The sequence below is a fragment of the Anas platyrhynchos genome, chromosome 10 (assembly GCF_047663525.1).
Source record: "Anas platyrhynchos isolate ZD024472 breed Pekin duck chromosome 10, IASCAAS_PekinDuck_T2T, whole genome shotgun sequence".
Lineage (NCBI taxonomy): Eukaryota > Metazoa > Chordata > Aves > Anseriformes > Anatidae > Anas > Anas platyrhynchos.
In genome coordinates this window covers 7,099,467-7,125,574 of record NC_092596.1, presented here as the reverse complement: position 1 = coordinate 7,125,574, position 26,108 = coordinate 7,099,467, and the positions used below count along the sequence as shown (strand labels likewise).

At 59.4% G+C, this 26,108-nt stretch overlaps 1 protein-coding gene across 1 annotated transcript; it reads left to right on the top strand.

Moving 5' to 3' along the window:
• Positions 1-2,623: 2,623 nt before the first annotated feature.
• SLC16A2 (solute carrier family 16 member 2) lies at positions 2,624-25,857 on the top strand. The gene is made up of 6 exons (XM_027465361.3): positions 2,624-3,119; positions 18,798-18,942; positions 21,351-21,813; positions 21,993-22,136; positions 22,917-23,145; positions 23,621-25,857. Exons 1-6 carry the CDS (start codon positions 2,639-2,641, stop codon positions 23,839-23,841), a joined length of 1,683 nt encoding a protein of 560 aa, XP_027321162.2. The 5' UTR covers positions 2,624-2,638; the 3' UTR covers positions 23,842-25,857.
• Positions 25,858-26,108: the final 251 nt, after the last annotated feature.

Here is a 26,108-nt window from a genome sequence, read left to right as displayed (position 1 = left end):
CAGCAAGAAGCCCCTTGGCACCGGGCGGTGGAGCCTCGGTCCTCTCCATGCCACGTGCTGGAGCCGCCCTTGTCTGATTTTGTGTCACCCATCGGGCTGGAGGCGTGGGTGCAGGAAGCAGGGCTCGCTTCTCCTTTTGGTGTTTTGGAAGCCGTGGGGCTTCCAAATCCTGCTGCACCCCCAGCACTGGGTTGCCACCAGCTGGCGAGGCTGTGCCAGGAGGCTCTGTCCCGTCCCCTGGCATTTGGTGACATGTTTCCAGGCTTGGAGGGTGCGGGCTGCGTGCCCTGAGACCCCACACAGCTCAGCCATCTGCTCCACGCCGTGGGGACGGGCAGAGGAACGCAGCACAGTGCTCCTGTCCGCGTGTTTTGGCAGAGGGTCCAGCCAAGGGAGGCCTTTGCATACCGCCTCTGCCTTTTTCGTGCATCATGTGGGTTGTGCACGGCCCTTCCCAGGCCATTCCTGGGCTGGGGGCGGCTCAGACGGTGCCAGGAGTTGGGCTGCAGGGCATCCATGGGGCTGGCTGGGTGGGAGGATGCTCCTCTGCTCCCAAATCTGGTGTGTGTGCAGTGGTCCCGCTCTGCTCCACGGGGCAGGGCAGCCCTCCCAGCCCCACAGCCTCCTGCACTGCTGCTTTGGCTCCTTTCGGTGGCACAGGAGGTGTTGGGGTGGGCACCCAGCCACAGCACCCATAACTCCAGCTCTCTGCTGGCCCCAGCTGTGGCAGCCACGCCAAACCAGAGCCAAAAGCCAAGAGTTTTGGGTCCTGGAGGAGATCCCAGGTGCCACGCCACCACTGCACGCGCTCTCCTCCCGCACAGGTTGCTGCAAGGGGTGAGGTAATCCCGGGCAACTCCTGACTTCCATGGAAATGCCCGGAGGCCGCGATGATTATCACCGTAATTAGCCTCTCTGATTTTTTTCTTGGTGTTCTATAAAATATTAATTTCCAGCTGGATCCTCGCCTCCTTTGTGCGCCGGCCCCACACCTCTCGGTCGGCGGAGCACCTCGGGCAGCCCCCAGGGACGTCCTGCGGGGCGGCACGGCACGGCACGGCGCTGCTTTTGGAGAGGCGAGGTGCAAAAGACATGAGGCACGCACAGAAACCACCCTTCACACCTCCTCACCTGCTTGGCGAAGGCGAGTGGGCAGCCAGAGGGAACACAGCGCCGCAGTTGGGGATGCCAAAACGAAGCCCAGCACGGGGCTCGACGCCTGGAAAGCCCTCGGGGCGCTGGCTTCTCCCCGCGACAAGCCTCAGCCGCCGGCCTCCGTGTTCCAGCCTCCCTGCCAGGGGGTGACTGCTGCCTTAACGCTGCCCCGAAAATGTTTGCTCCCCCGGGAGGACCTCGTGTCGCCTTTGTCGGGCCAGATGTCACGGCTGTCGCAGCCTGGGCTGAAAGCTCAAAAGAAAAGCCTCGCCAACGCCGGGCGTGTGGGGCCGCGGCTGTGCCAGGCATGACAATGTCCCGGCTGGAGCTGGGCTTTTTGTCCGGGCACCAGAAGCTGCCAGCAATGTTTTGGCTTCGATGCTGGCTCGGGACAACCCCGCGGTGGGGCTGGAGCCCCCTGACACCACGCGGCACCCGGGGAGGTCTCAGCCTGCTGCTAACTCCTCTTCTTTTCCAAAGGCGCATCCCTCTGATACGATTCCTTGGGGTGTTTTGGTGAGACATTCCCTTCCCTGCTGCTTTTTTTTTTTTGGAGCCACCGACCCCTGCGCCCCCGCGGCTCCATTTGGCCTCCCACCAGGCTCAGCACGGTGGGCAGGACACTGAGACCACGGGTGGGGGAGAAATCCCATCGGGATGCCGTATGGGGTGTGGAAGGGCTCCCCAATTTTCCCTTGGGTTTCAGCCCCGCTCTACCGGGGGAGGGGGGCGAAGGGGCAAGCCCGGAGCCCCCCTGCGGGGCTGAGACCTGGGAGCTGGGGCTGAGAGCGTCGGCAGGGGGCAGTGGAAGATGCTCCCATCCTGCCGCTGCCGAGCCGGGGATCCGGGGAGGAGACTGCGGCGGAGGAAGGGGAATAAATCTGCAATTCCTCCGGCGGCGGGGCCGGGTGGCGCTGCTGGGGGCGCGATCCCGCCGCGCTGGAGGAAAATCGGGGGCGTCAATGAGAAAGAAAAATCCCCTGCGTAAAAACAGGGCGGCGTGTGGGGATTGAGGGGCGCACAGCCAAAGAGCCGCCGGCTTTTTGGGGACCCCCCCCCAACCCCTCGAGGCCGCCCCGTATCTCCCAGCCCCCTGAGCAGCCTTCACCTGCCGGGCGAGGGGCTCCCCCCCGGATCCTTTATTCCTCTCCCACCACCCCAAAAAAAATAATAACAAACAAAACCCCACAACACAACAGCCTCCCGGTGCTGCCCCACTTCAGGGGAGGGCTGGGGGGCGGCGCTGGCGGGGGCCCGCCCCGGGGCTGTGCCCGCCGCAGGATGCGGTGGCGGCGGCGCTGGGCGATGCGGGGCGGCGGCGGGACCCGGGGCCACCCCTGAACCCCTCGGGGACCCCGGCCGGGGAGGGCTGGGGGGGTTTTGGGGTGGGCCGGGGGGGCAGAAAGGGCCGGGCGGGGGGGGGCGCGAGGGGAGATTGAGAGGGGCGGGGGGGGGAGCGCAGGTAGGGGCCGGGGTTGGGGCGATGGAGGAGGAGGAGGAGGATGGAGGCGGCGGAGGAGGGGAGGCGGGGAGGGAGGCTGCGGCAGGAGGGGGCGGGCGGGGGGGCCGGCCGGGGGGGCCGGCGGGCATTTGGGACCGGCTGCGGGGCAGGCGGGCGGCGGGCGGCGGCCGGAGCGCGGCCGCGATGGCGCAGAGAGGGGCGGCGGGAGGAGAGGGGGAACCGGGCACCGGCACCGGGAACGGCACCGGCAGCGGGGAAGGGAACGGGAACGGCACCGGGAATAGGACCGGGAATGGGAACGGCAACGGGAACGGGGCCGGGAGCGGGGCCGCCGCGCCCTTCCAGCCCCCCGAGGGCGGCTTCGGCTGGGTCGTGGTCTTCGCCGCCGCTTGGTGCAACGGCTCCATCTTCGGCATCCACAACTCCTTCGGGATCATCTACACCATGCTGCAGAGCGACCTGGGCGAGGGCGAGAACGACCCCGCGCTGGAGTTTAAAACAGGTACGGGACCCCCTGCCCGACCCCCTGCCCGACCCCTTTCCCGACCCCTTTCCCATCCCGGCCCCCCCCGGAGCCTCGGCTGGAGGCATTGAACTGTGCTTGCTCCCTGCCCCCGCCATCCCTGCCCTCCTTGCTATATTTATCTCCGGCACTGTCATGTGTTTCTAAGCTACTACGCACTCAATTCAAAGTAATTCATCCGAAAAGCGTGCCCGCACCCCGGCCCGCCCGCCCCACGTTTTGGGGTGAGGAGCAGGCGGCGTGTGCCGCCCGCCCGCTCGTTGGGTTTGCCTCTTGCTTCTCGGTGTGGGTTTTCTGGGCTGCCTGCCTGCCCTATCTCCGGGATCGGGATCGGGATCGGGGTGGGAGAGCATCTGCCCGGCAGCCACGCTTCCTCGAAGCCGCGGCCACCCGCTGCGTGCGGGTCCCGAAGCGCTGCCACGGGGCCTCGTCCCCAAACGGTGCCTTTTGGGGGGACCAGAAACCAGCTGGTGTTACCGCTGTGCACGGGGATGTGTCTCATTTTGGTGTCTCTGCTGCTCGAGTGGGGTTGGCAGAGGGACCCCGGCTGCAGGGTGGCAGGCCAGGGGTCCCCGAGGGGCCACCTGCCTCGTCCCGGGGCTCGGCATCCTCCAGGAGCAGGTCACCTCCGTCCCCGTGCTGGGCACCCTGGCCCAGCTCCCTGGGTAGGGACAAGTGCTCGTGGTTTTGCCATCACTCTGGATGAGGCTAGGGCTATCCAGGGGATGTCAAGGGGCTCAAACTTGAATTTTGGGCACCCCTGTTGCCCATGCCGCCCCGCGCACCGGTGACCCCAGCTTTGGGCGCACAAGGAGGAAAGCAACGCTGGGCTGCACCCGGGGATGCAGAATTAACCCTGGGGATGCAGAATTAACCCCGGGGATGCAGAATTAACCCCGTGGGGCTGTTACCAGAGAGCCGACGGGCAGCGGCGGTGTGGCAGGGAGCTGGGAACGTGTGGACGATTGTAATTCCCGTGATTGATGCCCGTGTGTGTGTGTGTGTGTGCCTGCGCCTTGTGCGTGCCATCCCCGGGAAGCTCATCGCGCAGCGCGCCGTTTCCTGCTCCCCGTGATCCTATCTGGAGAGCCTGAGGCAGGGAGCTGCAGAAGTTGGAACAAAAGAGATGAAATACTGCGAGCTCTGGTGGTTTCCCAGCTGCGTGCCCAAGACGGGGTTCGGAGGAGACAGCATCTGCCTCCTGCTCCCGAGATCTATTTATTTATGGCTATGACCGCACGGAGGCCTCGAAAAAGAAAGGCGTGTGGGCGTGCGAGGTGAACCCAGGCTCGGTAATTAAATTGCCTGGGTGACGAATATGCATTCAGGTCTGGGCGCCTAACGAAGAGGCCGCTGATAACCTCGGTGCGGCGGGGTCTGCGCAGGGCCGGCGGGTCCCACCTCGTCGTGCCGCGGGTTTCGGGGTAAATCCGTGGGGCTGGGGGGTCCGTGGGGGTTGGGGGGCACGGAGCAGGGCCCCCCGAGCCCTTCCTTCCCCTGCCGCTGTCCCTCCCTGCACAGGGTTGCATAATTTCCCCGCGGCGGTCGTTTGCGTGCAAACATAATCAGGAAAAGTGTTGGAGCTCCTTTCCAAGCACCGGAGTGATACGGCCTTCCTGAAAAGACCGGTGCTGTCTGTCTGCCTGTCTGTCTGTCTGTCTGTTCCCCAGCATCCATCTGCTCCCGATGGCTGCGAGCGGTGGGTGGCCGAGCTCCAGGGTCCCCCTTTGTCCCCCGCAGAACCGGGGGACGCGATGGGGACCCGCCGGCCCCATCCCGCCCCGACACCCAGCACGGCCCCGAGCGCCTCGCTTTGTCCTTCAGCCCCCCGGGGGCTGCATCCCCAGAGCCCCCCTCTGCTCCCAAGCGGGTGGGTTTGTGCCCAAGAGGGAGCTGAGGGAGAGCCCCGCCGCCGGCCAGCCAGCATCCCTTTAAAAATAGGGTTATGTTTATGCTGAAGCGGGTACTAGTCTGAACCAAACAATAGCCGCCCCAGCGCACGGCTATAATTATCAAGGTTTATTCCTTGTTTGCATTGGTCACGTTTTCTCGCGTTTGATCTTGAGAGACGCAGGATCCACGGAGTTCAGGTTTGGGGTCAGGCTGTGCAAACAAACCCTCTCCCAACAATGCATTGAATGCATACGCTGCTTTGTTTGAAGGAATATAACCGCGAGGTGGCTGTAAACACGCGGCCGCCGCGACCACCGCCGTGCCCCCTCGCAGCGTGAAGCCCCAGCCGGGACTTTCGCAAGGCACACTCTGTGCTTTCGGCTTTGTTTTCCTTTTGGGGGGAGGCAGAGGGCTCGCTGACACCGGGATTGAAAACCAACACAACAACAACCTTGCACACGAGCCAGGAAAAAGCCCGTTCTCCTCTGCGGAGAGGTGCTGGGTGATGTCTGAGGGCGTTCGCTGGGTGCCCTGCGGTGCTCGCCGGCCCCAGCCCGGGCACTGAAGGCACCAAGGCAGCTTTAGGGTCTGGAGAGGATTACACTGATTTATATATTTTTTCCACCCGCTAATTTTGGGGCCAGGCACCTGAGATAGGATCACGCGGGTTTATATTTTTTTCCCCCGCTAACATTGTCATCGATCTCCTTTTTCTCCCCTCCTCCGCGTCGTGTCAATACCCGAGCTACAGATTAACTCCCCCTTTTTTGCTTAATCTTTCGGGCTCCGATTGCTCAAAATGGGAGCTGCGGGCGCTCGGAGGAGCTGCTCGGGCTCGGCCGCAGCCCCTGCGCGTGCGGCTGTGCGTCCTGCAGCCTCCTCCTCCTGCCCGTGCGTGCGTGGGGACGGGGGGAGCAGCTTTCCCCCCCTTTAGCCCGGCCCCAGCCGGGGAGCGCAGGCTGCCGGAGCCCTCGGCTCCTCGGTCTCGCCGATGCCAGCCAGGTTTGGCCGGGTGTCATCTTCGTTACCCGGCTTCCCAACCGGTTTCACGGGGAATTGCTTGGGGGACGCCCCGCTTTGTGTCCCCAGGGGGGGCGAGCCCGGCTGGCAGGGGCTGGTTTGAAGCCGTAGCGGAGCGAGGAGGCTCAGTGAGAAGGCGTGAGCTCGTTTCGCGACAAAATAAAGCTGAAATAAGGAGGGAGCAGGAGGAGGAACCAGCACGGCCTCCTCTGGGGCTCCAGGAGCCCCGGGGCCAGCGAGCGCTGCTGGAGCCGCCTCCACGAGGGAAACCCCGGGGAGAGTAAATCACAGGAGGTAGCTCTTGGAAGCGGTCCTAATTAATTTTAGCAGTGCTCCGCAGCCTGGAGGAGGCTGGATGGGAGCGGCCGCCACCGAAGTGCACTTTATTTAGCCCGCTGCTGCAGAAGGCATCTTCCCCAGGTGTTTGCTCCGGGCTTTGGGGTCGGGGCCGGCAGCCTTACCCGTGCTTACACACTGGGAAATGCGTCTGAGATGGGTGCTGGCTCCTGGGAGGGCTCCTGAAGGGCTCACTTGGGCTGTCGCCTCCTTACCCAAATCTGCACGATTTGGCACTTTTATTATTAACTGTTGGTGGCCGTCACTTGCCACACACACCCAGAACATGCTGGGGGCTTCCCGAGTCTCCAGACCTCACCCGTGGCCTCCAAACCTCACCCGGGTCTCCAAACCTCACCCAGGTCTCCAAACCTCACCCTCATCCTCCAGCAGCCAGCCGAGGGAGTTCTCCAGTCTCTGTTGTGCTCCTGTAACTCATGGACAATGATATGGGGACATCGAGCCCCCTTTTTCCCCAGGCTGAGCATCCTGGTAGGAGAGGTGCTCCTGGCCCCCCACTTGGTGCGAAGGAGACCACCAGAGCTGGTGGGGATGAAACGGGGGCTGCCGGACCCCTCCTGGGCCCCTCAGGGTGCTTGGGACGAAGGGTGAGCCTGGATTTCCACCCGGCTGTGCCGGGGGAGCGCCTGGAGGGCGGTTTTGTGACCTGCAGCAGCCAAGGGGAAATTCCTGCAGGGGCACGGGGGGCAGCAGCTAACGGGGAGCTAATCCCAGAGGGAGCCGCAGCAGCCGGGGCTGTTTGTTTCAGGGGATTGGGATCCGTCAGCACCAGGCGCCGGGTAACCTTTTGCTTTTTTTTTTTTTTTTTTTGTCTCCTCCGGGTGACTCCTCGGGAGCTCTGCCAAAGCGGGTGCTCGGCTAATGTCAGCGGCTCGAGTGTCAGGCGGCCGGGGAGGAGGCGATGCGCAGGGCCGGGGTGGGTGCTGGGGGGCACAGGGTCTCACCACGACCCCATGGGGGGGCTCCCAAAGCGGTGTCCCCCAGGAACCAGCGTGCCCAGAGGGGTTTCTCCCGGAGCCGAGTGCTCCGGCAGCCACGTGCTGCTGCAACACCTGCAGCCGAGCTGCCCCCACCGTGGCATTCGCTGCTTGCTGCTCTTTTCTCCTCCTCTTCCTCGAAGGATTGATCACTCCCCGCTCCCGGGGAAGGCGATGCTGCTCTTGGCACCTCTCCCTGCCCAGCGGGGCATGCGCTGGGCTGGGCATCGCCGGCGGGCAGCGGCACCGCGGCAGCAGCTCGGTTCACGCCGGGCTATTTCCGTGCATCCACCCCAAAGGCAGTCGGGGCGGTTGCAAAACGCCCGTGACGTGTGCCCGGCATTGCTGCAACACGCTTTTCGTGTGCGAGCGCTTCGGGATCGCTTCTTCTTCCCCCGGCGCCTCGCACAACTGGTCCTGCCGGTGCCGGGCACGGACCGCGGGCAGCAGCTCCCCGCGGAGCACCTGGCTCGTCGTCAGGCCTCTGGGTTTTTGGGGTTTAACCCATAGACCCCCCCCACGCGTGATTTAGGGGTGAAGCCTCACCGTGCGCCCTCCCTTTGCAGGACACCTTCAGGTCGTGGTTGTTTTTGGGCGAGAGTTTTACCCCGCCGGGGCTCGTTTTGGGCAGCAGCCACCCGGGCGGGCACGGGAGTAGCAGAGGATGGCACCGTGATGCTCTGGTGGCCATCAGAGCGGCTCCTGGCACCGTGTCCCAGCGTGGACACCTCACCTCAAGATGGGGACGGTGCCTGGGGCTTTGGGAAACGCTGCCCTGGGACACTGGGTCTGCAAACCCACAGCAGAGCAGGACGCAAGGGATGGCAACAGCACGCCTTGGTGTCACGGGACCCCGTTTCTCCCCTCTTTCTGTTTCATTTTGGCTCTGGGTTTGCATGTTTGGATGACCCCATCCAGGGCACCCCCGTGGTCCCCTGGGGACGAGGCACATGGCCCCCGGCAAGCAGCGTCCCCAAAATCCCCTCCCTTTTTTTTTATTTTTTTTGTAATTTTCTGGACATGTCGCGCCGGGCACCAAAACAAAGCTTTTGTTTCAGGCTCTTGGCCTTAATCTCCGTGCCGGCAGCTCCTGCACGTGGAAGGGAGGTGAAATCCTTCCCTCCCGGGGGGATGTTGGTACTTGCCGGGCGTTTGGGCGGGCGGGTTTCCATAAACCCTCGGCAAGGCTGCGGCGAGCGGGCGCTGGGGCTGGCTGAACGATGCTGGAGCAACCCGAACGTATCGGCAGCTCCCGCTGCACCCCCAGCCTCGGGTCCGGCAGAGAAAACCGCCCGTGATTAAAGATTGACGGTAATTACCTAATGGGCATGCACGCCACGGTGCCCGGACAAGCTCCCTCCTGGGATTTCCCAACTCGGGAGCGCTTTTGCTTTGCAATCGCCGTTGCGCGCTTGCATGAGCCCAGCAGCAACACGGCGCACTTGGGCACCATCCGCCCTTTATCATGGCCTGGCACCAGGCAGAGCTCTCCCCATCCCTTCCTAGAACCCCCCCAAAATAATCCCAAAGCCAGAAAAGCTGCTTTTCTGGCTACGGCAGAGCCACGAGTGAGGAGGCAGCGGGGCGTCCAGGGCTGCGCGCTTGCTCCACGGGTGGGCCGGTGGCGAAGAGGCCACGTCAAGGCGTCCTTGACCTCGAGCCAGCTATTAATCCGTGTATTTTAGCAAAAACGCGTTTATTTCTTGAGGTTTATGTAAACAATGGAAGCAGGGAGCTCTAGGGGGTGGGGGGCTGCCCGGGGATTAAGCTGGTTGTAAAGCCAGGCACGCCAAGCTCGCCAGCCCGGGGAGAGCTTAATTAAAGTCAAAGGAGAAGTGTTTCCAAGAAAATAATACGTGGTATTTAAACGGGATATTTTTGTTCTGGGCCCAGAATGTCTCCTTTCCCTCTCGGTGTCAGCTTTAATAAAACAAAACGAGATCTCCAAGAAAAACAAATTGGAGCTCTTAAAAGGGCGCTGCGGAGATAAAAATCAGCAACACTGTTGCTGGTAACACCTTGGGTTATTAAAACGGAAAGAATGCTAACGATGCGATTTGCATCGGCCTTTCTTGTGGCTGGGCCCCAGCAGCACCCAGCCCCGCGAGGTGGGCACAGGGCCCCCGCTGGCTTTCGGGGCTGCTCATGGGGTCCGGGTGGGCGCCGGGAGCGAGTGGGGAAATGGGTGAAAAATGGCAAGAGTCGGGATTCAGGTGACACCAAACCTGGAAACCTAAATAAACGGGGACGACCTTTCGGGAAAGGATGGTGCGGCTCTGCAGGGCTCTTTCAGAGGGGATGTAGGCGGGGATGAAGCACCAAGGTTTGCTTCTGCTGCTTCTCTCTGCGTGCCGTGATGCTGGCGCTTGGCACCTCCAAACCAAGTGGCACGATTTGGCTGCTGCAGCCAAGTGTGCCAAAATGCACGGTCCCAGCCCCGTGTCCAGACGTGCCGCGCCCTGGCTGTTCACAGCCCCTCCTTGCTGTGTCCCCCTGCTCAGAAGGGGCTTTTATCTGGCTTTAAGATGCCCGCTGCGATGCCACCCCCCAGGGATGCCGCCAGCGCCGCGGCTGCGCACACGCGGCACCGGCCAGCACTGCCTCGCCGCCCTCAGATAAGGCAATTAGAGCTTTATCGTTTAATTGCGGCGTGTAATATTAGCGGAGCACTAGCGAGATACGGTGCTGCCGAGGGGTAAATACCAGCTGTGTTGTGTGATTTTTATTTATTTTTATTTTTTTCAAAATTAACTCGGCGGGGCCCGGCGCTTGGGGATGCCCCTGCACCAGGATGGGCATCGCCTGCTGCATTGCCCAGCCCACGGATTTTCTGTCTTTGAGGCTTGTGTTGGGTACCAAGAGCAGAAGATCTGCTCCTATATCCTGCCTTCTGCACCACGAGGGACGTGGTGATGTTCAGGAACACCTGGGGACAAGGGACAGCGCTGTGGCCCATCCCCTGGGCCCTGCCTCTCGTTTTCCAGCTCTGCTGCTTGGCTTCGTGCTGTGTTTTGGGAGAGGGCCTTAATTAAGAGAGAATCGCACAAAATTACATGGATCGCCAAAAGCTAAAAAATCACGGTGGATTTTTTTTATTTTTTTTTTAAGCTATTAAACTCTGCCCTGCTTCAGTTCATCAAGCAAACCGTAAAGCAAACAGCCGCGAGTAGAGGCACTTCGGGTCCTGATCTGAACCCTGCGGTTGGCTATTAACCCTCTCTGGCTGCACCTTGGATAGGATTAGCCCCGGGCTGGATTTCGGGGATCCTTTTCCCTCCTGGTGGCCGTGCCGGGGTGGCGGCTCACAGGGGTGTGCCAGCCATGCCTCGCTCCCTCCCCTGCTTTGTTGGGAGCATTTCAATTCAGGAACTTGATAGAGGGCTTGAAAGGCAGCGGTGTGCGAGCTGTGGGCTGCTGGTGGTTTTCCCCATTCGTCAGGGCTGGTGACGAGGCAATCTCCTCGCACATTTTCTTATGAATGAGTAAAGTTTTGGCTCGGCCCCGATGGTCGAACAGGTTGAGCGAGAAGCTGCCGGTATTGGTCTCATCATCAATCCAGGCAGAAGGGGGAGGCTCTCCCCGGCTCTGTAAATGTCTCCTGTAATCTCCCAGCCGCTCCGACCGGTCCCGAGCCCTCGTCCCAGTGGGACCGGTGGCAGCTCGGGGGGCTCCCGAGCACCGGCTCCCCCATCACCCATCCCATTGCACTCTCCTTGGGCTCGCCGTGGCCTGGGTGGATTTGGCAAGGTGAGCAGAGCCTCTCCTCGCTCCCAGCTTTTCATCAGTGGGATGGGAAAGCCCCACGGTGCCCTGCATCGTCCCTCCTTGCCCCCAAATCCTGGAGAGCATCAGCTCTGCACAGCTGCAGCCACTGGGCTTTGCTCTTCCCTTTGGTTGGGGTTGGGCAGGGGTGATTTCCGTGGGAGAAGTGGCAGATAAATGGCTGGAAAAGAAGCTGAGCGGCTGCTTAGTGGCTGGCCACCACTGTCAGCCCCACGTCCACCTGCTGGGATAGGAGAATTTGCTCTTTGTTTCTTGCACCAACCCCAAAATGCCATTTTCCTGCGCAGAGGTAGGATCTACAGCTTTTGAACCCGAATTGGAGGAGGACCAAAACCTCCCCGGTGCCTGACGGAACCCTTCATTGACCTGCTCGGTTATTTATTCCCACCGAAAAAAAAAGCCCTTGATGCAGCAAAACTCCACGCCGGTGCGCTCGCGTTCCGCCCGGCTGGAGGCACTTTGCTGCCGAGGCACTTGGACTTGCCCGGGCTGTCCCCACGTCCCCTCGGCCCCGTTCCTGCTCTGGGCAGGGCCATATCCATGGGGATGTGTGCCGGGACGCACAGGGGTATGGATATGCACCTCGATGCGTGCGTCCCCACGTCTGGAAAACTTCCAGATGAGAGCGGGTCAGCCAAAAGTAACACCCCATTGGCAAAGGGGTATAACCTGTTCCTTGCTGAAAATAATAATAATCAAAATCAAATCCCTATATATTGCTGCTCTTCGCTTTCCTTCAGCTATCGGATTTGCGTAACTGCAGCCCAGTCGTATTTCTCCGAGATACCCAGGTGTTCTCAAACGCCTGCTTTAATGTCAGGAAACTCCAGGAGATTAAAATCGCGGGGAAGTTTTACCCCTCTTGGCCTCTGGCTGTGTGGTTTAGCGATAACACGCCAGCTTTGCGTCGTTCGGGGGATTTTTTTCCCCAGCAGTGGGCTGTAGGAGCACGAGCCAGAGGCGTCAGCATCGCCTCGCTGGGGACAAGGCAGAAACCGCCCGGCACAGGTGGAGGAAGCCGCGTCCTCAAGGCCACATCTTCCACCCAGCAGTGGTTTTGCAGCACGGACATGGCTCCCAAACACCTTCCCTTAATACCTCTCCACCTTTTAACCTATTAGCCCCATAGCAGAGACCTGATGGAGGATCCCCAATGTGGCCAGCATCACCGTGCGCCGTCCCGCGTCACCGGCAGCTCTCCGAGCCTCATCTCACCACGAGCCAAGCTCAGGGGCGAAACGAGCTAAAAGCCACGGAGGGGAGAGGGGGGAGAGCCTTTGGAAAGCACCCGCAGCAGCTGCTGCCGCCGCCTAGACTTTCCCTTTCATATTTACAGCCACGTCTATCGTCGTTTCTTGGGCGGACAAATCGGGGCCTCGCTGGGTGTAGGCAACCGAGGAACATAGCTGAAATATTTCGGCTGCGCTCTCCTCTGGAGGGCGGCTCCGTGCAGGGAGGAGGCACCCAGCGCGTGGGTGCCCCCGCCGGGGGGGGGGGCCCGGAGCAGTGTTTCTGCACCAGATATTGCTGTGGACCGAGGGCGAGCCGAGGGGCTGCAAGTGTTTTGGGAGGCAGGACGGGAGCTGAAAATCGCCTCGGCAAGTCGAGGGGTGCGGGCGCATCGCCGGCGGGGTGAGGTTTGGCAAGAGCTGCTGGAGGAGGGGGGCAAGGGGCATTTAATTATTCATCAGCCCCCCCCCCACTCCCCGGGGGGGACACATGGAGAGGTGTCTCCTTTCATCTGGGAAGATTGGAGGGGTGTTTTGGGGGAAGATTTTTGGAGTCTTCTTCCTTGGAGGGGGGCTGATGCCAAGCTGGGGCTGTTCCTGTCCCATCGCTGCCCGCAGCTCTCCAGGGGGTTGAAGGCTGTCAAGCACTCGACCAGGGGGGGAAAAGATCTTTGTGAGCCTGTGCAAAGCCCAGTGTTTTGCCTCCATTTATTCTCCCCAGCCTCTTTGTTTTCCCTTTGAAAAAAGGGAGGGTGTTTTTCTCTGCCCGGCTGGTTTGCATTCGCCTTTTTTTTCCTGGGATGTTGACAAGCGCCCCTGGGAGCTGCACTGGGAGGAGCGCGGGGCCGAAGCCGAGGGTTTCTTCTCACCGTTAATGGGAAACAGAAGATGGCTCGGGAGAAATCTGGCAGGGAGGAGAGCTTTTCTGTCTCTTCCAGTCCGGAAAAAAGCATCCTTCCTCCAGCCCATCCTCCCAGCGGGAGGCAGAGGATTCCCGAGCGTGGTACAGGCAGGGCTGGCTGGGGGCACGGGAAGGGCACGGAGGTTTCCCAGGGATGGAACAGCCGAGGGCCACCGGCCGTGATCCAGGGGCACCGAAGGTCGGTTGTGCCCCAGGTGTCCCAGTTTTGTTTTACCCCTTGCAGGGTAAAACCGGGGGTGGGGGCTCGGGGACCTCTGCCCCCCACCCGCTGGGAGCCTGCTGGGTTGTTGCGTGGTTCTCCGGCCTCTCCCAGCCCTGTCATTTTTGAGGGAACAAATTGTGCAAAGGAAACATCGCCTGCATGGGGACGAAGCGCGGCCGCACGGCATTTCAGAGCCCCGAAGGACTTGGACCGGCGGCCGCCTCTCTCGCTGTCACCGTGGTCTGGAGGCGAAGCAGTGGGCACATTCCTGCAGCTCCACCACCCCTGTCCTCCCAGTTTGTGCCCCAGGAGCCGCACACCAGCCTGAGCCCCCCAGTTACGAGTGGCCACGGGGGGCTCGGAGGCGAGGACGCGTCTGTGGGATGGGGACAGGCGGAGGGGTCCCCCTGGGGATGGTCCCCGTGCACACCAGCAGGCTGCTGGATGGTCCCCGTGCACAGGCTGGGGCTGGCCTTGGGCAGGAAGAGGTTAATCCTAGGCACAGCCCGGTGAAGTTTGGTCAGGTCACGGCTTTTCCAAAGGCTTAAAATTTCGGACGTGCAGCAGCTGGTGTCCGGGCCACGGCTGACCCGCGCCGTCCGGCTGGAGTTAATCATTGCCGTTGGCTCTGGGACTTGTCTGAGCTCAGCAACACGGACCTTTTCCCCAAAAACACGTGGTGAGGAGCCGGGGGCCTGGAGGAAACCCCAAGCTGCCAGGGTGCAGGGGGCTGGGGAGAGCTGAGCAGCCTGGCCCTGACTCTAACCCTAACCCTGACCCTAACCTGAACCCTAACCCTAAATCCTGACCCTAACCCTGCCACTGGACCACGCTTTCCCCCTGCACGAGCTGCAAAATAAACACAGGGGCTCGCTTCCCTGCACTGCGTTGATTTGGGGGGACATCTAAGGGGCACCGAAGTCAGGAATAAATAATTGTATCCATAAATAAAAAATGGGAAGCAGAGAGGAAGGCGCCCCGGGTCTCGCTGAGGGGTTGCATCAGCAGCGGGGTGTGTGTGTGAGCGTGGCCGCACTCACTGCTGGTGTGCCTGGTGCTGGAGAGGGCTTTTTTCAGAAAAAAAAATAGGGTCTTTCTCCTCTTGGGTGTGCTTTGAAAAGGGGCTTGGGAACAATGAGTATTAACAGGCAGATAGAGACCGAAATGCAGGGCTCGAGTCCTGCAATGTGTGCGCCTTTCAGAGGGAGCGAGCGTGCCAAGACAAACCCCGCTAGGAATAAACATCGTCCTACATGAAAGGCTAATTACAGATTGGCTCCGCGTGCGGGAGGAGGGCATTTTCGGCCCATTAAAATGGAGCCGGTCTGCTTTTCATAAAAGTGCTGGGCAGAAGGGGCCGGAGAGGCCCGGGGGGGGGGAGGTTTTGCTGGCAGCGGGGTCCCGCAGGGTCTCAGGCATCCCTCTCCCCTTGTCGGGACAGGATTGTCACCAGTGTAGCTCCTACGGGTTTTGGTGACTTCAGTGTGTGGTAGGTGAATCATCTCGCAAAAATGGTAAGCCAGGAGGAGCCGCGGAGCAGAAAATCCTTCCCAGCCTGCCGAGAGGAGCGCCCGGCGGTTCCCATCTGCGCAGCACATGCTGGTTGTTGGGTTTGGGTGGGTTTCACAAGGAGCCGCGTGCCGGGGGGAGCGCGGGGTCCTGCTGCTGCTGCAGCTGGGGAGGAGGCAGCGAGGCTCACCCCGTGCCTTGCACCAGCCTGGGACAGCTTCATGGCTCGGGGCCGGCACGAGGCACGGCTCCTAGAAGCGAGGTGCACTTTGAGGAGATACCCCCAGCCCAAAACCCTCTGCGCCCGCTTCTCGCCAAGCCAAACCACAGCTCTGCCTCCATCCCCACTTAACACGGCCACAATGCTGGGACTTTTGTTCGCACGGGCTGCTCTCTGTCACTCTGTGGTCGCAGGAGATCGAAGCAGCCACCGGGGCAAGGACAGGGGGTGGCAGGGACCTCGCTAAAACGTCCCCTGCATGCGGCACGGCACGCACGAGGCATTGCTGTGGGGCTGAGCAATTCCCTGCATCCCGAGTTACAGCTTGTGTGCGGGTTGCGCACGGAAGGAGGGAGGGGGAGAAGCCAGGAAAAAAAAAAAAAAAAGGAAAAAAAAGAAAAACCACGATAAAGGAGGACTTTGTTCTGGAGCTTTTGGTACGGTACCAAGCGGGGCTTGCCATACCGTTAATGAGTTTATCTGGCTTTATCTGCACGTGGGGCCACCAGTGCACTACTGCCTCGTGCCGAGGAGCCCAGCAGCTCGTCAGCTTCGCTTTGCTGCCCCTCAGCGCAGCATCCCTCCTTTCCTCCCGTGGTGGTGGCCTCCTCAGCCCTCGCTTCGTGTCTGCCTTTATCCAAACCCTCCCGGCTGGACGCTGGGAGCGTGTCAGGCTCGGCTTTGAGGATGCGAGGATGACGCAGATCAGGCTGCGGGATCAAACAGCTGCAGATGCTCGGGGCAGCACTTGTCAGCTGTGCAGCAAGGGCTTGCAGCTCCCAGGCCACCCAAAACGCGAGCCAGGTGGGGCCGTGAAGGCCTTTCAGGACTCGTGGTGAGCTTTGCCATGCCAGCAGGGCTCCACTTGCCTTGCTGTGCCCAGCGAGCACCTCCGCCCAGCACGACCAGAGAAATTATTGATTGGAGACGTGGAGCAGGTGGGGAGAGGTAGCAGAATCACCTTTGTAGCCCCATCTGTCCTGCAAGAAACACCAAGCACCTGGGAAAGGCAACCCTCTGCAGCATGTCCCCATGCCCATGCCCATGCCTGACCTCATCCCCAACCCCATCCCATCCCATCCCATCCCATCCCATCCCATCCCATCCCATCCCATCCCATCCCATCCCATCCCATCCCATCGCTACCCCATCCCCATCTCCACCCCTTCCCATCTCCATCCCATGCCCATCTCCATCCCATCCCCATCCCCATCCTGTGCCATCCCATGCCATGCCCATCCCCACCCCTATTCCCATCCCCGTCCCCATCCCCGGCCGAGCGGGAGAAGCCGCGGGAAGCGAGGGAAGACACTTCCTCCAGCGCCGGATCTGAGGTCACCTCCTGGCCCTTGATCCCCCCAGCCTGCGGTATGTGGGTCAGCGGGGAAGCACGGCCGCCAGCGACGTCCCTTCCTCTCGTCTCCCTGGAGAGGCGTTTTTAAAGGAACAAATAGACTCGGCCGAAAGTGCCGCGCGGCACCGTTGTTAATGGTGTTTTTGTGAAGGCTGGAACAATGAGCTCAGCACCGGGGGGGGATTCGGGAGCCACGTCTCAGGTCCTTGCCTTCGTCTCGCTGCCATGACCGCCTCTGCTCCAGCAAAGGGAGGTGGCAAGGCCTGGGCACCGGGCCACCAGCCCCACGGAGGGCTCTTCGTGTGTCCCAACCATCCCCAGAGCCCCTTCAGCTGGTGGCAGGCAGCGGCCGTGCCACGGCCCCTCCAGCCTCCGCCAAGCCTTGATCGGGCTCGTGTTCACATCCCGGGGATCCCAGCCCCATCCCGAGCTGGACCCGCTCCGTAATTTCTTTCAGGATCTGCTGTAGCCGTAGAGTTCCTCCAGATCAGGGCCAAAAAGGGGTTGGTGCCACCAAGAAGCCCTGGTCTGGTAGCACGGGGGGGGAGCCCCACCGAGCCCCGCTGCCCGTGCCGAGGTGCCGAGGCCACGGCCTCGCCGCGGGCTGGCTGTGCCGGGGAGGCTGCAGCCTCCTCTGGAAGCCGGGCTATTGTTCTGGCTAATTTTAACTCGCTGTTATTACCAAAACCTATTTTTATTCATTGCTTGTGGTAAGCCCTTTCTCTAAAGGTAGAGCAATTTGCCATGGGGATCTGTTTTGTTTACCGGGTTTAATTGAGTGCTATCTCCTTTCACGAACACAAATCCGCGGAGGCTGTTCCGCGCCCGGCGCTGAGCCTCGCGCCCGGGCTCGCTTTGATCTCCGCAGGTGAGTGCGCGTGTTTTGGGCCAGAGATTGATCCTGCTTATTTGCATGTAAATCTCGGGGGTTATTAAGATCTGAATCTGGCCCCTTTAAATTTTAATACTCGCTTTATGCTTTTATTTCCGTGTTTCTTAAAGCAATTTCCAAAAATAACAAACTTCAAACATGACGGGGCCATCTCGCGTTTTACTGCCTTGGCTGCAGCCGAAGGAACATTTCGGGAAGCGCATTATCCACGTTAACGAGCCCTTCCCATCTTGGCCGCCCTCCCGCCCCTCTCCCCCGCTGCAGCAGGGCTCCTGCCCGGCCTCAGCTTTTCTTTTTTTGTGTGTGTTTTGAGTAAATTGGGTCCTGGAGAGCCCTGCAATTAGTTCGGAAGGGTCGGCTCTTCCCAGGCTGGAGAGGGCTTCTCTGTGTGGTCCCCTTGAAAGGCTGAGCTTGGGGGGCCTCTTGTGCGGGGAGGGCTTCTTTTAATAGGGGCCCGGCCATTTTCCAGAGATCTCATGGCTGTTGTTGTGTGCTGAGAGGGTTTGCAGAGCTCTCGGTGGAGGTGCAAGGAAAATAAAAGGCGTAAAGCAGCCGGGAACACGTCGTGGGTGCGGGATGTTCCCCGTGCTCCTCCTCGGCGCAGGCAGGCTGAGATTTTTTCCTCACCACATTGCTTTTCTTGAAAGCCTGCCTTTCCTCCCGAAAACACTCACAGAAACCATTAAAGAGAGAAGGTGGAGGGCAGGGCTGAAATCATCTGTGAATAATAAAATCTCCTTAAAGCAGACAGACGGAGATTTTCCCCGGAGGTGGGCAGGGATCTCCTGGAAGGGATCTCCTGGGTCCGACCGGGGGAGGGAGGAGCCGTAACCTGGCACGACCCACGCACCTCCAGAAGCTTTTGGAAGACGTGGGCCCCCTGTGCCAGCCTGCTCTGCCCTCCTCCTTCCTCCGGCCTCCGCCACGTCTCTGCTTTTCATTTCTTGTTGACACCCGGTTCCCATAACGCCAGCATCACCAGCTGCTCGTTTGCTCTGTATATAAAACCGCCCTTTAATTGACATGCCTTGCCTGCTGTGTTTGGGTACATCTTGTTGCTGGTGGGACAGGGAGGGGTGGGAAAACCCCGCTAAGGAGGTGGGAGGCCTCCCGGCACGCTCGGGGGAAGGTTGGGAAATGCTGGGGAGCGGTGCCGGGTAGCCGTGGCGCCTGGCCGTGACCCAGGACCCCAAATCCGAATGGCCCAAAGCTGGGCACCGATGGGCTCCGTGCCCTGTTTTTTTTTTCCTCCTCCTCCTCGTTCAATGCACAGCCCTCACCTTTCTTCTCTCTCCCTAGCATGGGTCGGCTCCTTGGCCATGGGCATGATTTTCTTCTGCTCTCCCATCGTGAGCATCTTCACCGACCGGATCGGCTGCAGGACCACGGCTGCCTTGGGAGCTGCCATCGCCTTCATTGGGCTCCTCTCCAGCTCCTTCACCAAGTAAGGCAGCCCCTTCCCAGCTCCTTTTTGTCACCAGCCCCCCTAGCTGCTGCCATTTGGGGCAGATTTTGTGGTTTCAAGCTCTCCTGGCATGAGACAGAATGAGCTTTACCCGAACGAGGGGCTCACCGTGAATGTCCCCGGGCAGGCGCTCGCCGATGTGCGTTTTGATGGCAGGTCTACCTGATGCGATGTGATAGTCTTTCCGACCCGACACATTTGCATCTTCAGGAGAGCAAAACAAGGTCACCCCCAGTGTCCTTTACACGTGGCTTTTTACACGGAGCCTCAAAGGCACCGTGAGGCATCCCCCAGAGCATCGTTCGCCCCAGCTTGTCCGAATAAAAATGTTTCCGTGGGTTTGAATTCAGCTCCGATCAATGTTGTTTTAATTAAAATGCTCCAAGAAGTGGTTTTCAAAGCAAAAACAGGCTAGTTTCACAGAGGGCGTGCCGCCCGCTCTCTGCTCCCACCCTGGGACGCCGGCTCCTTTGTGCCCTGCTTGGTGCCCTTGCTCCGGGCACGGGGGATGCCTGGGGTCCCTGCCACCCTGGGAAGGGGCAGGACAGCGGGGACACATCCCTGTAAATCTGGGGACTCTCTGGGGCATGGGGCTGGGTGTTGTGGGTACATCTGCTGTTGGGCTGAGGATGAAGGGCCAGCTTGAGCCACCCCAGAGCCGCTGCGCCTCGGGAGGGAAGAAATCTTGCTGGGTTCACCTTTCTTGGTGAGTGCCAGCGAGGGGCAGCTGCTGGAGGGAGGTCTCCTCCTCCCAGCAGAGCTCATTACCCAGGGGGGACCTCATTACCCGTGGGGACCTTGTTATCCATGGGAGACATAGTCCTAGAAGACATCATTACCCATAGGAGACCTCCTCTTCCAAGGCAACCTCATTATCCATGGGAGACCTTATCCCTGGAGACCTGGTTAGCCATGGGAGAACTCTTCCAAGGAGACCTCGTTATCCACGGGAGACCTCTTGGTCCGAGGGTGATGGTGCTGCCCTTCCCACCGGAGAGCAGCTGGGACATCCAGGGCCGTTCCCAGCAAGCAGGGTGGGACATCCAGGATGAGAAGCAAGGCTGGAAGGAGCCTGGCTTTGGCACAGCCATGCAGGGGTGTCTCAGCATCAACGGCGAGCAGATGGGACCGGCGGCATTTGTCTCCACTTATCCAACACATCAGCTTAGCTGCAGCACCAAAGCTGGTGTGACCCAGCTGAGGTGGCCAGGGCTGGTGCGTGGGAGGTCGGAGGCAGCCCAGCTGCCTGCCTGGCTCCGGGGATGGGTTTTCTGATGTGGCTTTGCCCTGGAGTAGCTGGAAATTGCCTTTCATGACAGCCGTTTGTCTTTGAGCCGCTGGGTACAGCTTTCATGTTCCCCGTTCTGCTTGGCCAGCTATGGAGACGAGCTTGTCATGGAAGAAATGATGTGCTTGTAAACATTTGCTCAATTTTGAACTGCTCTGTTAGATCCGGGCTGCTGTCTTTTCGCTTGCTCCAGGAGCAGCACGCTGTATTTCTCATGAGCAGCCCTGGGTGTCAGAGTGAAGACCCCCTTCACGCAGCATCACTTGCCCAAACCTCTCCCTCACACCCTCCTCCCATGGCAGACTTTTGCAGCCGAATGTATTGCACAGGGATGAGAGCAAATCCTCCATCTGGCCAGAAACTGATGGGAACTCAGGGGTGCAGCCACTGCCTGACTTTGGGCTCCTTTCTTTGCTGCTTCTCTTGGGAAAACCAGGCTGGCCCCCGGGAAGCGGCTGCTTCCAAAGGCTCTCAGACTTTCCACCTGCTCTGCAGAGCAGCTACGTCGCTCCCTGCTCAAGCACAGCCACCTCCGTAAGGTACAAATGAGATCTATTAACTGCCTAATTGAAGCTCCCAGAGGAGCTTAAAGAAGAAGAACATAATTAAGGAGCCTGGAGCCTGGGCAGAAACGTGATGTTCCCTCCCTAAGTGCCTAATAACCAGGGTTGGTGCCTTCTGCTTTGAAACACTGGGTGCAGAATGTTTTCAATTAGTTGTTTCAGTGGAAAAAAAAAAAAAAAAGGATTTGTAGCTAAAAATAACCCCCTGCCTACCTTAGAAAATCTTGCTCGCAGTACTTTAAAAAAAAACATTCAAGTCAGGTCAGCTTCCCGAGGCAGGCAGGTTGGCTGCTGCCTTCTCCTCTGCGCAGAAAGTACTCCCCAGCCAGACTTCATTTTCCCGGAGGTTTTAATGTGCCAGCTGTGCAACGAGGATAATCCTCGCTTTGGCTGGGGAATAAGCTCCTCAAGGCCAGCCTGTCCATGCAGCACCGGTGGCATGCGAGCCCTCGGTCTTGACTCAAGGGCTTGCAGGGGGTGGCACAGCTTCCTTTCATCCCTGTGCCGTGCCCACCTTGATGTCTTCTTCCCACCAGGTCTCTGGAGGTGCGTTACTTCACCTATGGCATCCTCTTCGGCTGCGGCAGCTCCTTCGCCTTCCAGCCCTCGCTGGTCATCCTCGGCCACTACTTCAAGCGCCGCCTTGGCTTGGCCAACGGCATTGTGGCCGGCAGCAGCTGCCTCATCTCCGTGCCGCTGCCCTTCTTCCTGAAGATGGTGGGGAAGGCCATCGGGCTGGCGCACACTTTCCAAGTCCTCAGTGCCTTAATGCTCATCCAGATATTCCTGTCCATGACGTACCGGCCCATCCTGCCGCCTTCTTGTGACTCTCAGCACGATGGGCAGGAGAAGCCGGGCAGCCGGAGCCTGCGGCAGCAGTGCTGGTCCCAGATGCGCAAGTACTTCAACTTGAGGGTTTTCCGGAGAAAGACCTATCGGATTTGGGCCTTTGGGATCGCTACGGCTGTCTTGGGGTATTTTGTGCCCTACATGCACCTGGTAAGAGCCTTGGCTTTTTAGAATGGGTGAGGAGGTGGTGGGAAGGTGGAGATGGGCAGGAGCAGGGACAGAGCCACCAAAGGCCTTGCAACCAAGAAATTGCTGCAGGCAAAGTCCTGCCCATTGCTGAGATGAATTAACGGAGGATTCACATCTTTATGTCCTTCTGTCCATCCCAGGTCAAATACGTGGAGAAGGAATTTAAAGAAACCAAAAAGGACTGGATTCTCCCCGTTTGCCTCGGAGCCATGTCCGGGCTGGGGCGCTTGGTTTCAGGCCGCATTGGTGACTGCATTCCGGGGCTGAAGAAGATTTACCTGCAGGTACGTTGTGGCTGCTGCAGCTGGGGGTAACATCGCCACATCATCATTAACACCACGAGGAACCATCATTTACAGACCATTAGCTAACACCCTTGCAGCTCATAGCACAAGAAGTGCAAAATCTGGGTCTGGCCGTCTTGGATGGGAGCCCAGAGGACGGGAAGACTTCTGAAGTAGCCTTCAGAAGCCACCCTGGCATGGGGCAGGGAGATGGTCCCAGTGCTGGCACTGGGCAAAGACACTTGTCTGCCCTTGGGTGGCCTCATCTTCAATGCCATGGGCTTGTCGCTCCTTCTAGTGAAGCATTTGGTGGATCCTCTCTCCCTGGGTCTTGTAGAGTGATCAGATGGCTCTGGTGTCACTGCTCCTGTTCAAGACTGCAGAGCTGAGGATCTCAGAAACACAAGGGTTAGGACTTACTGAAAGGGTTGTTAGGCACTGGAACAGGCTGCCCAGGGAGGCGGTGGAGTCACCATCCCTGGAAGTCTTCAAAAGACGTTTAGATGTAGAGCTTAGGGCTATGGTTTAGTGGGGACTGTTAGCGTTAGGTCAGAGGTTGGACTCGATGATCTTGAGGTCTCTTCCAACCTAGAAATTCTGTGATTCTGTGATTCTGTGACTTGCCCCATCTGAAGTCTTTGTGCTACATGCTCGGGAGCCTTCCTTCCTCCTGACCGAGGAGACAGTCTGCAGTGACGGTCGGGATGGTGCAGAGTGGCTTCGTGCCCACCTACCCCACTCATCCTGTCCCCCAACGCCGTGCCCATTTTGTCTCCCCAGGTGGCATCCTTCGTGCTGTTCGGCATCATGTGCATGATGGTCCCGCAGTGCAGAGGGTTCGAGGCCGTCATCGTCATCTGCCTCTTCCTCGGCCTCTGCGACGGCTTCTTCACCACCATCATGGCCCCCATCGCCTTTGAGCTGGTGGGGCCCATGCAGGCGTCCCAGGCCATCGGGTACCTGATGGGGCTGATGGCCGTGCCCATGACCGCGGGCACGCCGATAGCAGGTTGGTGTCACCGCCGGGCCCAGATGTCGGGAGGGAGCAGATGTTTGTGGCTGTTTTTGCCCCTGGGGATGTTTTGGTGTAAGAGCTTTTGAACTTGCTGGCTACAGCCTGCAGTATCTCAGCGCCTTTCCCCGTGCTGATGAAAGCAGGGGTCAGCAAGAGCAGAGCGACCACATTAACTGATTGCTGTCGGAAGCCGAGATAAAAATTGGCCAGAAATGACTCATGGCCAGGAGAGCAGGGAAAAGAATTTAGGGAATTTCTTAAGCAATGGAAAAAGTCTATTGTGGGCTGCGCAGGGCATCCTGCATCCCGCATCCTGCAGCGGAAGGATTTTTTCCAGTGCCAATAAATAGCAATGTGTTATTCTCCGAGGGTGCCTGCTCAGCTTGCATCCAGGACTGTTTGCATGCGTCTGACTTTGTCCTGTCCTGCCAAAATAAGACGGATAACGGCCGTTATGCTTCTCCCCCAGGATACTTCAATGATTATTTCGGGAATTACCACGCGGCCTTTTACTTCGCCGGAGTGCCCCCCATCGTCGGCGGCTTGGTGCTCTCCGTCGTCCCGCTGGTCCACCAGAGGATGCTGCAGAAGCAGCGCCTGGATTCCGGCAAGGACAAGATGCTGGCCCCCGAGGCGGTGGTGAACGGCGAGCTGCTGCCGGGCTGCCCTGCCTCCGAAGCACACATCTGACGCGCCGGCATGCGCGATCGCCACCAGCATCCTCCACAAGCCCAAGCACAGGCCCTTTTCTAGCCAGACTGTAATTCTCAGTGATTGCAGATGCACTACGTTTGTAAAGGAAAAAGAAAAAGCTCTTCTAGTTGAAGGCGTTTAACTAGCAGAAACGCTTTTTCTTGGGACAGTTTTGATTTCAAAGTCGCCTTTATTTTTTTTTTTTCCTCTAACCATTTTTTCTAAGGAAAACTCTCACCAGGATTCAAACTTGATCGACCTCCCGCTCCTTTCCCAGTTTTCTATACGTCACAACAGAGGTTTACAGCTAATAAACGTCTTTTTAAACAGGCCACAGCCGGAGCTTGTTGCCCCTTCCAGAGACCCATCCCCTCCCCTCCCCCTTTGGTGCGCCAGGTCCAGAGGCTGTGCCAGAGCCAGCAGCTCCAGAGGAGGAACACAAAACCAGACTAATGGCCAGCGAGCCCCGCTTTCAGCTTTTTCTCTCCTCCTTTTCCACCGCCCTCCCCGACAGCTGTGGCTGTGTGCGCTCACGGGGACAGGAGCATCCTGCAAAATCTGCCTTAAAATCACAGGAGGAGACCCGTCGGTGCCTTGGGCACCTCTCGCCTCCACTCCTGTATCTGGTGCCTGAGGTCTGGGCCATCCGGGCAGTCCAAGCAGCAAAACCCTCGGGCTAGATGGAGAGATGGAGGCACGCAGGGCCAGGATTAACTCGGGTGAGAGCAAGGACCGAAGGCAGCTTCCATCCCGGCTGTGTCAGATTTTCCTCCCCATCACCCACCGTTAGAAAGGAGAGCCTTGTACATAGCTCCGCACCCCGCATGCCCCTCTGACCCTTCTGTTTTTTTAATCTGTGCTGGCTAATGCATTGTAAGGTCTCGTGGTCTGTGCTTCTCTTACTTCTGTCCCTGTATGAGCTGGAGAATATACTGGTGTGTTGTGAGGTGTCTGTTCAACCTGCCCTTCCTTCAGCACGCATTCCCAGGACGTCTCCTACCTGTTCTTTCCCACAGGGCATCCCTGCCACATCTCTGCTGTCCTGCCCATATTTTAGGAAGCCCACATACGTGTGCCAGCAGGATCCAAGGTGCCCGTGGCACCCAGCAGCCTTGGGTCCCTGGGTCCCCCGATGCTCCTCCGCAGGCAGCTGGAGGAAGGCAGCCACTGCCCTGTGGCTCCTTGTGCAAGCCTGGGGGTCTGCAGTCACAGCTGAAGCCGATGAAGCTCTTCAAACTGTATTTTTGACCTTAGTGCCCTATGAGGATGGCTTATGGGGGGGGTTAAATGAAAGAAATCTCTTCTGCAGCCCAGCCATAGGAGAAGTGCTGCCCCAAACCCAGCCCATGCCCATGCCACTAGGCAGAGCCCCCGGTGACTGCACCCACTGGGTGAATGGTTTCACAGCCAACTCTGTGGCTGTAAAACCTCTCGAGCTCATAAAGCGATTTAACAGCTTAAATCCCCACATTTTGCTGATTTCCACCTGCCCTAAACCCTCAGCCTGCCCACAAAAGTCTCTGCCCTGGGAGGAGCCTGCGCTCGGGGCCGTGGGGGCTTGGTGCTGCACCGCTGGATCAGCCAGCAGCCAGGAGGGGCAGAGGTGCCTATAGAGCCCTGACACCCCCAAAATTTCCGTGTTTTTTGTTAGTTAGTTCGTTTGTTTTCCCCCGGAGGAGCCTCTTATCACTGAGGGCACTTAGAGGTGCGTTCATGGGCTGCCCAGGTTTGGTGGAAGGAGTACAGCCCACATCACGGACCAAAGCCCCTTAATAGCCTCCCAAAACTGCCGGCATCGTTGTTGTCTGGCCAAGGTCATGCTCTTGGTCAACACAAGCCCTTGGCCAACAGCACGCCAGCCTCTGCCACAGGAAAGGCGATGCAAGGCTCACCCCATGCTCTGCCCGCGTGCGCGGCTGGAAGGGCGAAGGTTGGAGCGGTCACTGGGAGGTGGGCACAGGAGGCCAAGCAGGAAGGCAGGGTTGCATAGCAAAAAAAAAAAAAAAAGAAAAAGACCTTGTACTCATTTTTTCTAATGAAAAAACCCAAGTTTCTCCTGCCGACAGAGGCGGCGGCACGCTTGGCGCTGCGGGCGACCGCGCACCTTATGTAAGTGCACATCAAGCGCGGGACGTGCCCCGGCAGCACGGTGCAGGGGCTGGCTGGGGCTGCCTTCCTAAATCTTTAGCTTCGGGGTGTTCGAAAGAGTTGTTGTCTTTTAAAGAGTTGTTGTCTTTTTTTTTTCTTTTTTTTTTTTTTTTTTT

Bases quoted from the DNA above. Each gene is read 5' to 3' on its own strand.
- SLC16A2 (XM_027465361.3), top strand. From the start codon at position 2,639: ATGGAGGAGGAGGAGGAGGATGGAGGCGGCGGAGGAGGGGAGGCGGGG. The intron at 18,943-21,350 runs GTAAGGCAGCCC...TCTTCCCACCAG, and splicing joins CTCTCCAGCTCCTTCACCAA to GTCTCTGGAGGTGCGTTACT. The intron at 21,814-21,992 runs GTAAGAGCCTTG...TGTCCATCCCAG, and splicing joins TTGTGCCCTACATGCACCTG to GTCAAATACGTGGAGAAGGA.